This window comes from Haliaeetus leucocephalus, unplaced genomic scaffold (genome assembly GCF_000737465.1).
Source record: "Haliaeetus leucocephalus isolate CR32 unplaced genomic scaffold, Haliaeetus_leucocephalus-4.0 Scaffold0, whole genome shotgun sequence".
Taxonomy (NCBI): domain Eukaryota; kingdom Metazoa; phylum Chordata; class Aves; order Accipitriformes; family Accipitridae; genus Haliaeetus; species Haliaeetus leucocephalus.
Window position 1 is genome coordinate 375,646 of NW_010972436.1, and position 10,615 is coordinate 386,260.

A 10,615-nucleotide genomic window follows, 5' to 3' on the forward strand; every position below is an offset into this window, starting at 1 on the left:
TGCATGAGTGCTCGCAGGATGCAGCCGTCCCTCTGTGCTCCCGGGTCACTGGTGCTGCCCCATCCACCGCAGGGATCCCAGCAGCTGACCTCAGCCAAAGCTCAGCCCTCCCAGTGCAGGGTTGGAGCAAACAGCACTGGAAATTGAGCTCTCCAACTCCAGGATTAGGACATAATTTTTAAATAGCTCTTTGATATCTTTGCTGGTTTATTTGTTTAATAAAAGCACTTACTTAGCCGGAGTCCCAGGCTCCTGGGGCTTTCATTTCTCTGCAGAGGAGATAAGAAAAGCACATTTCCTTATCCAGTGAGTCATTTTTTCTGCTCTTTAATTATGCATTTGTGCTATTATCAAGTGTATTCAGCTCTTAGATGCAAACAGTTCAAGCTACCCAACAAGCTTTAACTTTTGCTGTTCCAAAACCAATCAACAGCCGTTATAAAGGGCAGGGGAGGCAAAGATGGGGAAGATGAAGAGGGGGATGGATGATGCCTGGAGCCGACCGGGCAGCCTGGGCCACGCTGATGAGCAGGCACACGTGTGAGTGCCGCTGGGGAAGTCAGCGGTGATTTTCTCCATGAGTAAGCGTTATCATGTGTGAATTCAGACTTCATTTTCTTGGCCCAGGAGGAAGCAGATGGACTGGGAAGGGAGCATGAAAGTGCTGTAGAGGGGGATAAAGAGGACCTAGAAAGTGGGAGGGAATGGGGTAAGGTCAATCGCAGTGATGAAGCTGCAACATCCTTCCACATGATAGGACCCGGGAGCACTTTATTCACAGGAGGACATCACGGCTGCTGTCCCTGGGCTCCCTGCCATGCATTCGCAGCTTCAAGTTTTCACTCCAGGTACCGAACAAAGTGGGAGCCATCAGCTCCTGAGCTCTATTGTAAATCTCACCCCCCACATCAAAAGCAACATGTAAGTACCTCGGTTTGGGCTTTCTGTGGTGCATATATTTGACTGGAGGTGGTCACAGAGTGAATCTGTAAAGTGTGGTACAGCAGATGCCAGGACCCATTTCCCCCCTCCTACATTAAGCCAAGCAGGGAGGGGAGAGGGGAGGGAGAGGGACAGGGTGACAGTGCTACAGCGGGACCCACGGCAATAGGGCCTGGGGGTTGCCAAGAGGTGGCTGACGTGGGGGAAGCACAGTGGGGGGATTTCGGGGGGGGAGGGCGAGAGGGGGATGACGGAGGAGCATCCCCCTTTGGGAAAAGGAGACCAGCAGGTGGAAACACCCTGGGGCAAGAGGAACAGCAAAGCCTTTGGAGCAGGGAGCTGTTTCAGGGGAAGGTGTCCTAACAGAGCACTGCCTGTTTTGTGGGGGTCCTCTGCCACCGTCCACAGCTCCAGTCCCACCAGGGCACAAGCCAAGATGTTTTCTGCTCCCTAGTCCCTACCCTTACGCTTCTGTGAGCTGGCTGCCAGGGACAGCAAGCACTCCAGGTGCCCTCTCCTCCCTGAGGCTCTCCACTGTGGAGCTCAGATGTGGCCTGGAGCGAGGCTGAGCTTTTCTCCTGACCCCTCAGCCCTCCCTGCTGTGGCTTTCTGACACCCCCCCAGGATGCTCCTGGTGCACCCTGCCACTGACCGCATGCCCCTCCTGCTCCCATGCTTGCACCACAGCCCCGATCCTTGCCCGTGGCACATGAAAGGCAGGGAGCTGGGTGAGGTGGGATATGGAGAGACGTCCTCCCCCGGCAGGTACCGGCGCAGGGGCAAGCGCAGCCCGTTCAGCGCGAGCATCGAGGCAGAGGGTGCCGAGCTAGCTGTGCTGCTCCTGGCTTCAGAGCTCAGGGCTGTGCTGAGAGAGGGAAGTGCTTGGCGTGTCCCTGCTCGGTTGGGGAGTTTTACTTTGACTAACACGGAGGGGGAATAACTGAGTCACAGGCGCAGGGATGGCAGTTGGGCTCTCACAGCTCCTCCTCGGAGCCCGCAGCCCCCCGGGCTTGGCATGGCCATCGGCGCTGGCACAGTGCAGCTGGGCAGAGCGCTCCCTGGCAGCCAGGCGCATGTGCACGTGTGTGAGGGGCAAGGGAGCAAGCGGCTGGGCACGCCGGCTGGAGAGGGAAGTGAAATCGCATCAGGCGTGGAACCGGCGGACAGCGACCGGTTTTGGTCGGGACTTTCACTTGCCCAGAGTCCCGTGGCACCCGGCGGGGAGAGCTGAGACGGTGCTGAGGCCGCTTTGGTGCTGCCCTGGTGCAAGCCACCCTCTGGGGATGCTGCTGGTAGGACAGAAGTGCAGCTGGAGTGACATGTACCAGTGGCAGGACGTTTCTCCTGCTCCTGATCAGGAACACCTAGGGCCATTAAGGGTTTATTTAGTCCCTTCCAAGGGTATGGGGACCAGATTTGCTTGGTGTGACCTGCTTTACCCATGCCCTGGGCAGTTACCGAGCAGAGCCAGCTCTGAACCCTGGAGAATGAGACATGGTGCTAAGGGGCTGGGAGGCTCCTTGCCACAGGTCTAGGTCTGGGATGGGGGAGTTAGAGAGAGCAAGATGGTGGCGAGCACCGTCATTAGGAGAGGTGGAGAACACATAACAGTTGGCCTGCGTGCGCAGCAGTCACTTACAGGCCGTGTCCTGCGGGCAGTGGGAGCTTTTCAAAGGGGAAACCTCAGCACCCTTGCACTCTTTTCTCCTCCAGTCCTTTTCTGGATTTTCCATCCAAGCCGAATCTGTGGCCCTGGGATGGGGTCTTGTAAAGATCTGGGCACAGGAAAGCCTGCTGTAGGCACTGGAGGATGCTGAGGGGGCTTTTCGCCAGCCAACAAGGAAGGGTGTGTGTTGGGGACATGCCCGGGTTGGGGGCGGTGGGCTGGGGAAGGGGAAAGGCTGAGGAGGTGACACCATCGGGCTGGGGGCCATGCCGCCGGGCACAAGGTGCTGTGCGGCTGGGGCACGCCAGGGGCTGCGGGGATTTCGGAAGCATATTTTGGAGCAGAGGGGTAGTTTGAGGGTGCGTTGCGCGTGCAGGCAGGGGTAGGGCTTGGGCATTTGCTCTCCTCCTCCCCAGTGAAGATCCGCCCCAGGACAAGCACAGCGATCGCGAGCCCCAAGGGAGACGACGCAGCTTGACAGACTGTATCTCCCTCTGCCACGGGCCCCAAGGCGCTGCGATTTCACACTTGGGCAGCCCCTTCGCCGCCGCACCATGCGGGAGCGGGGCTCTCACTCCCAATCTGCCATGTCCTCATCAGGAAAAGCCACCGGTGCTTCCTCCTGCCTCTCCTCCCAGTGCTTCGACCTCCTGACCAGGTCCTGTGTCAAGTGCTCCGACTTGTTCAGGGACAACACAAGTAAGGGGACGAGGGCGGCTGGGGACCGAGCTCCCTGGGGCTGGGCAGTGGTGGGCCAAGGGGGCTGGGGGCACCCCAGGCATGGGCAGGCGGAGGGGACCTTCTCCTGCAGATGGCAGTGGAGGTGGCAATGGAGGATGGAGCGCTGGCTTCACCTGGAGGAAGAGGAGAGAAGAAGAGGGCAGCCAGTTCCAGCAAGGGGAATACAGTGCAGGGAGAAGAGGGATGATCCAGCCGGGCGGGGGGGGGGTCACAGCCTGGCCCAGGGGTCACCATGGGAAGAGCAGGACGGCTTCATCTCCCGCCAGCCAGCGACGACAGCAGGTGGGACGAAGGTCCCGTCAGGCAGGGGGACGGTTTGTTGTGGGTGGTGGGTGGGTAGCGGTGAAGAGCCACTCTCCTTCCCCGCCGCCACGGCCCCGAGGCCAGGCAGCCGGGTGGGTAACGCTGCCGCGCTCCTTCCCTCACCAGCTCTCCCCCTCCTGACGCTGCCGGCATCTCGCCCCACAGCAGAGCCCGGCCACGCAGCGCCCACCTCTGCCCTGGCACCCACCATCCCCTCGGCAGACCTGCCCAGCACCCTCCTGATCTTTGGGGTCCCAGCAGCGGTGGGGCTCATCCTGGTCCTGGCCGCCCTCTGGGGCTTCCTGGCCTGCAAGGTGGGGAAGCAGAGGAGGAAGAGGAAGGCAGCGGACGAGGAGGCCGAAGGTAGGGGACCTCTTGCTCTCCCTGTCACAGCATCCTGAGGACCCCCCGGCAGTTGGGGTCACTTGCTGCCGGCTCCCCTGAGGCGCATCCCTGTTGAGGCCGGCTCCTCCACCTCAACATGGGCTCCATGGGCACCCCGGGGCATTTTGGGGCAGCCGAGCCACCTCCTGAGTGACGGTGTCCTGCATGCAGGTGGGAGCCCACACCTGCACCTGACTGCCAGCGTGACATTGCTGAACCATCCCTCCCTTTGCCGGGTCTACCTGTGCCCTCGCTTGCTTAAAGCACCTGCTGGCACCGTCCCTCTCCATGGGGGAACATGTACAGAGCGGTGGTGAGGAGCGTCTCCCTCTCCCCGGTAGCTGGAGGGCCGTGGATGGAGCGGGGGGATGCAGGGGCAGCGGTGGACATCCGGGGATGGCTACGGAGGGAGCCTCTCCCCACAGCGCTGCGAATGGGGGTCCCGTGCTGACTGCCCAGCTTGTCATTCCCACTTGGAATGCCCGGTGCCCTCCAACGTGTGCCCCAAAGACCCCAACAGTGTCAGGGCCAGCCCCACTGGGAGGACACCGGAGCACTGCACAGGATCATCCCCAAAGGCATCAAAAATAGGGCTGGGGGGCGAGGGATGGGGCTGAGCCTTTCCTGGTAGAGTATTTCCAGGGGAGTGAGGCCAAGGTGCCCCACGATGGCTCATCCTGTTGGAGCATCCAGGCAGCTGTCTCCTCCCCCAGGGACCTGCACCCCAGCGCTGACTCAACCATGGCCACTCTTCTCGGAAACGGTCTCACCCTGGCTTCATGCCTTCCCATCCCCAGGAAGGGGATATGGCTCCCCGGGACCCCCATGAGGGGCTGTCCTGGGGCATGCTGGCACCCACAACTGCCCCACTGCCTGGGTGGGTACCTTTGGCGGGCAGCGGGACTGGGGGCAGCCAGTCCTCGTGCCCTGGCTTGCTTGCACGCTGCCGGTGGTGCCGGCTGGGTGACTCAGACTGGTGGGGGACGTTACCTGGGGCCTTTCCGCTAAACCGAGTGTTGCTGAGACAGCCTGTGATGCGCACACACCTGGGAAAAATACCAAGAATGAAAGAGGAGGGAGAAATGCAGTGGCAAGAGAGGTCCGGCCATGATGGGAGAGCATCGGAGGCACCCCTCAGCTACTCCCCTGCCACAAGCCCTGGTCCCTGTCCCCCCGTTCCCCTGGGCTGCACCCCAGCAAGCCCACCGCTACAGCACTGGATGCGTGGAAAGTCATGGGAGGCTTGGGGCCAGCAGCATGCGCCTGTGTTCAAAGCATGTAAACAAGTCTATTTTTAAGTGGGAGGCGGTCAGGGAGGGTGAGCCGCCAAGGGCTGGGCTGATCTGCCACCAGCAGGGTTTAGCAAGAGGGCTCGAAGTGCAAGTGCAAATTTTTGCCTTTCCCTATTGTTTTTTAGGGGAGAAAAAGCCCATCAGTTGTAAGCAGGAGGAGCTCTGCAGCAGGAGAGGTGCATTGGGGACCTTGCAGGCTCCTCCTGCTCCAGCTCCATCTTGCCCCCTGTGTGTCCCGAGGGACTGGACCCTCTCCCTGGGACCTGCCTGGCCCCACTTTGTGAGTCCAGTAACCCCCTTTTCTTGCCTCCTCCCAGCAAACATGGATGCCACCAGCCCCCTGCCCAGCCTGGGCTGCCAGGACCCTGCCATGCCGGAGGGAGATGCCACTCTGGCCCCAGCCCGAGCTCTGTGCCCACATCTCAATGGAGGCCTGAAGATGCCGGGGCTGCCCGGGAAAGCAGGGGCGAAACGGAGGCCATGCTGCCAGGGTGATGCTGACGGTGACATCGTCCTGCTCTCTGCTGTGTACCCCCGGCACGAGGAGTGCAACCACGGCTTCCCACTGCCCGCCACCGAGCTGGGGGCTGCAGCCCTGGTCACCACCAAAACCACCCAGAACTCTCCCGGAGAGGAGAGAGCCTGAGAGCAGGAGGAACGGGGCTGGAGCGCTCCAGCTGCTTCCTGCAGACGCCCAGAGCCCATCCCCAGGGCAGGCAAAGCCTTGCACGGATATGAGCTGTCTGAGGACCAGGTTTTGCCTTGAGCAAGATCAGCCTTCTAAGATGACTGCCCTTTTCCACTTCCCCGGTTGTGCCGAGTCCTAAGTTATGCCTGTAAGCACTGGAGGAAGCCAAAGCTGATCACGCCGAGTTACGCTGAACTGCCCACAGCTGCCACGGCCATACCATTGGGAGGAGGCAGAGGAGACGTGGCTGGTGAGGACAGAGCGTGGCAGGGGCTGCTGTGCCATTTGCAAGGCTGCCTTTGTGCCAGTATGGGTCTGCTGCTGGATGGGTGATTCCTGAGGAACGTGGGGCTGGAATAGCAGAAAAAGGGGTGGGAAGGAAGATGGAGAGGGAGGCAGGGAGTTACATTAGGACCAAATTCCACACCACTGCCATTAACTTGATTTTTGCTACTGACCTCAGTAAAAGGAGGCTTGGGGTCACATGGAGCAAGGCACATCCAGCAGCATCTGCTCCATTCAGTCCTGCCTGCCCCCATCTTCTGCATGCCATAATATCCAGATCTCTCCTCCCTCTGGGCACTCTCATGTAGTGGCAAGCACCCACTGGCGCTCATGGGAATCCCCTCTGCAGCCGGCTACTGCAGGGATGAGAAACAAGTCCGTCTTCCCAAGCAGGGAGTGAGGGAGGGAAGCGGGGGGGCGGGGAATCTGTCTTTGTCCTGACCTGTGATCACTGAAGTCAGGGAGGACCAGGGGCAGGCAACGGAGCCTGCTGGTCTAGAGGAGCTCCCTGAGCTTCTCATTATGGCCCCAGACAACCATCACTTCAGCTCACTGGGGCTGCAGAAATACCACGTGTCACTTGGGATGGATGTTTCCACGCCACGCAAAACCAGGCAGGGAGTCATGTGAGCGTAGTTGCGATGACTTAATTTACGTGAGTGTCTTCAAGGCTTTGCCTGTGTGCAAGAGCTGGCCAGCATTGCTGGTCCAGGGCACTTCTCTGTAGATGGTCTTGTTCACCTGCCCACAAGTGGATTTACTGCACAGGAAGGGCTCTGCTTTGGAAATGAACTCTTTAGTGTGGGATTGCTGTTCCCAAGTAATTACAGCAGCTGAACCCCCTGGCTGAACAGAGCCAGGCCGATGCTTTAGGTGAGAAACCCTGCTGGCCCTGGAGGGGGTGATTAGGCAATTAGAAATGCTTTGTGGGGTTATTTGCATGAAGCACCATCTCTGTGGCAGCCTGGGTCTGCTCTTCCTTTGGTGAGGCAGCTTCCTCACCTGAGAAACTTCAGGGACCAAGCAGAGGTGGCCAAGCAAGGTGCAGGAGCACTGCTGCCAAGTGCCAATGGGCCACCAAGGGCCACAGCTCACAGTAGGATCGCCCGGTGGCACTGTGCGGAGGGGATGTCCCTCTGATGACGGGAAGGTGACTCCCTGCCCAAGCCTGAGCTCTCTTCTGAGGCTGCAGGACCAGACACTGCTGTTGAAGGGTGACCCTCCCTCTTCTCCCCTCCCCACGCCACTGGAGGTGGACTCGCGGCATCCGTCCCATAAAGGGAACCACAGGCACTGCCATGGGTGCCAAGACCCAAATTCCTCACTAAGACTCCTCTCCCAGACCTAAACACGCTGATGGAGGTGAGCCTTCATCCGGCTGACGCTCTGCATGACCCAGAACAGGATGGGTCCCCTTCTCAGCCTCGGGGCTGAGGATGGTGAGGGGCCACGTGCCCAGCAACTGTGTCCTGGGGCTCCAGGCACCTGTGGCTTGCTGGCAGGAGCTGTGGAGGATCCAGCGCTGGGCTCCCAGTTATCTGCAGCAGGTGTGCTGCCTGTCACAGGAGGGGTATCCCCATGGCACAAATCGGGCATCTCCTCATCCCCATGCTCCGCACCCAGCCCTGTGAAGTGACTTTGAGCAACCTTTGTGCATCTGGAGTGGGGAAATGAGCTGAAGCCAGGCCGGGGGACATTTTGGAGCTGGAAGGACTGCTTGTGGGAGACAGAGCAACCTGCTTCATGGGAAATGGGGGTGAGAGGGAAATGGAGCCGGACCATCAGGAGCATCTCCCACTTCCCGCCTGGTGACTGCTGCAGCTCAGCCCTGCAGATATGCTGTCCACCCTGACCGGTGTGGCAATTTGAAAAAGAAACTCCCATACAAATCCTGTTGAAAAAGCCCCTCTTTCTGCTCAGGTAAGGGCTTTTGCTCTCATTTATGCTAGAGCTTCAGCCAGGCATCTCCTCTACGGGACGCTGCCAGCATCTGCAGTTTGCAGAAGCAGCATTTTGATCCACATTGGATTCCTCAGCCAGCGAGTACCCCTCAGATCCCCTCTCTGTTATGGCACATGGGGCATCTTCCCCACATCCTGCCTGCCCAACTGCCAGCCGTGGCGGGGCAAGGCTCCCCTCCTGCCTGGCCTGCCTGTCTGCCCGGACCTAGGAGGGATTTGCAAGCCCCTCTGTTCATGCTTCTCCATCCTTATGTGCAGGTCAGGGGGCTGTCTGTCTCGTCTCCATGGATTGCAGAGGGAATGGAGATCAAAAATATGGCCGTAAAAATTAAAGAATAAAGTGAACCTGCTGCCAATGCACACTCAGAGGTCTGTATGGGGAGGTGGCTTCTCAATCCCCATTCCCTTGGCTTCAGAGGTCTCCAGCGCAGCAGTCCTGGGGGTACAGCAGGACCTTGATCTGGAGAGGCTCCCTCTGCACTGGCTTCACCAGCACATCCCCTGTGCACAGCCACATGCGTGGCTGGGGACTGGCTGAGCTTGGCCACCTCCATCCGCCCCGCAGCCACCCCGGGAGCTGGCTGACAGGACAAGGAGTGGGGCAAGTGGTTTGGGGGGGGGATGTTGCCCATCTTTGACTTTCCACAGCAGTTTCTCACTTCCCCTTGCAAGGCAGGAGCTGTGCTTCCTCCCCAGCCCCGTGCCCGCACAACTGCCTAGAAAGGTGGTGAGGCCGGACTTAACCTCGCCACAGGGACACAGGGTTTTGGAGAGAGCCAGGGGAAAGTCCGAGGAAACCCCGGTGCAGGAGGAAGGAGCCAGGGCTCCTCCTTGCTGCAAAACCATCTCAGGCATATCTCCAGCCATTTCAACACCACTGACCCTTCTATGATGGAGGTCATTGTGGTATTTGAGCTCCTGCAAGTCCCACCAACGATGCTGGTGGTAAAGGACGGAAACCTTTGTGTCCCTAGGGATGGGGGGTGGTTTTCAACCCTGGTCCTAAAGGCAGGAGCCAGCTGGCCAACAAAGTGTGTTGGCACAGGGAGGGAAGGCACCGGGGGGCACCCTGGCTGAAGGTCTTCTGCAGCCACCAGTCACATCTGCGAAACCCTCCTCAATCCCACAGGCTCCCCAGCCTCCAAAGTGCTCGGCTTCTTCCATCAGCCTCCCCATTTGGGCCTTTCTCCCCTCCCTTTCTTCTCTCTCCCCCCATTGCTGGTTCACCCACCAGTTTGGTCTCCTGATAGTTCCCCCACAGGCCCAGCTACTCCAGCCCAAAGCACCTCCACAGACCTGTCTTGCCCTTCCATGGGCTTTCTGTGGGTGCTGGACCTCAACAGCAGGCAGGGCAAGGTGGGCACCATTTTATCCCATGCACGAAGCAACACTCCAATGGCCAATGTCCAACAGGGACCACTGGTCCCTGGGTACAGCCCCCAATCCCCCTCACTTGCTGCAAGACGACCAGGGCTGCGTGGCCACCCCATCACCCGCCCGTGGGGCACAGACCTCATCCCACCCCACAGGAGGCTTCCCTACCACCCGCTTCCCAGTGCCAGCCATGGCAGAGGGAGGCCGTGGGTGCCCCTGCAATCGCCGGGGGACACCTGTGGGAGGCCGTGGGTGACGATGAGAGGCCCAGGGCGCCTGCCACGAGGTGGCACTGACACCACACGCCGGCCTGCATGGCTGCAGTGCTGCAGGGGAGCTGCATGGGAGGGTGAATGCACAAATGCAGCGAGGGGAGCTGGGGAGGGCCAGGCAGGCTAGTGGCCAGCCCCGCTTTGGCCAGAGAGAAGGGTGATGGCTGGGCCTGACTCTGTCTGGCCATGCACCCCATCACCATGGCCTCTGGGTTGCCTGGGAGAAATGGCTGCTGGTGGATCTGGCTGTGGTGACCATTGCCGCGGCCTCTGGGCTGCCCTGGAGAAATGGTTATTGGTGGCTGGACGTCTGTGGGCAGAGCAAGCACGGAGTGGTGGGACAACCAGAGGCACAGTAGGATGCAGCAAGCTGCTGCTTCTTCCCCCAGCAGCAGTGAGCACGTCTACCATTGCCCCACTGCCCAGAGCAGCCCATCCCCAGTGGTGTCAGGCCTCTGTGGGGACTCCCTGGGACCTGGTCCCACCAGCCAGCACCTCCCTTCCCCATCCCCTCCCCATCAGCCTCTACCAAAGAAGAAACTGCCTTGGTACCTGCCAAGCTCCCCAGCTGGAAAAAGCCCCAGGCTGGGGAGAAGATGTTGCCCAGCCCCCCCGTCCCAGCCCCGCGTGAGGCTGTTGGGGACCACGGCCTTCCTGATGCCGCTCATCAACATCCCTCCCTAATTGCTACCCACTGCCTAATGACA

At 60.0% G+C, this 10,615-nt stretch overlaps 1 protein-coding gene across 1 annotated transcript; it reads left to right on the forward strand.

Moving 5' to 3' along the window:
- Positions 1-2,848: 2,848 nt before the first annotated feature.
- Positions 2,849-6,506, forward strand: TNFRSF13C (tumor necrosis factor receptor superfamily, member 13C). Its single transcript, XM_010578920.1, has 3 exons — positions 2,849-3,307; positions 3,818-4,015; positions 5,646-6,506. The coding sequence occupies exons 1-3, from the start codon at positions 3,163-3,165 to the stop codon at positions 5,972-5,974; spliced, it is 672 nt and encodes a 223-aa protein (XP_010577222.1). The 5' UTR covers positions 2,849-3,162; the 3' UTR covers positions 5,975-6,506.
- The last annotated feature ends 4,109 nt before the right edge of the window (positions 6,507-10,615 follow it).

What these genes read in the sequence shown, in the direction of transcription:
- TNFRSF13C (XM_010578920.1), top strand. Translation starts at nt 3,163, where the DNA reads ATGCGGGAGCGGGGCTCTCACTCCCAATCTGCCATGTCCTCATCAGGA. An exon ending in CTTGTTCAGGGACAACACAA is followed by an intron (nt 3,308 to 3,817) that starts GTAAGGGGACGA and finishes CTCGCCCCACAG; the next exon opens with CAGAGCCCGGCCACGCAGCG. An exon ending in AGCGGACGAGGAGGCCGAAG is followed by an intron (nt 4,016 to 5,645) that starts GTAGGGGACCTC and finishes GCCTCCTCCCAG; the next exon opens with CAAACATGGATGCCACCAGC.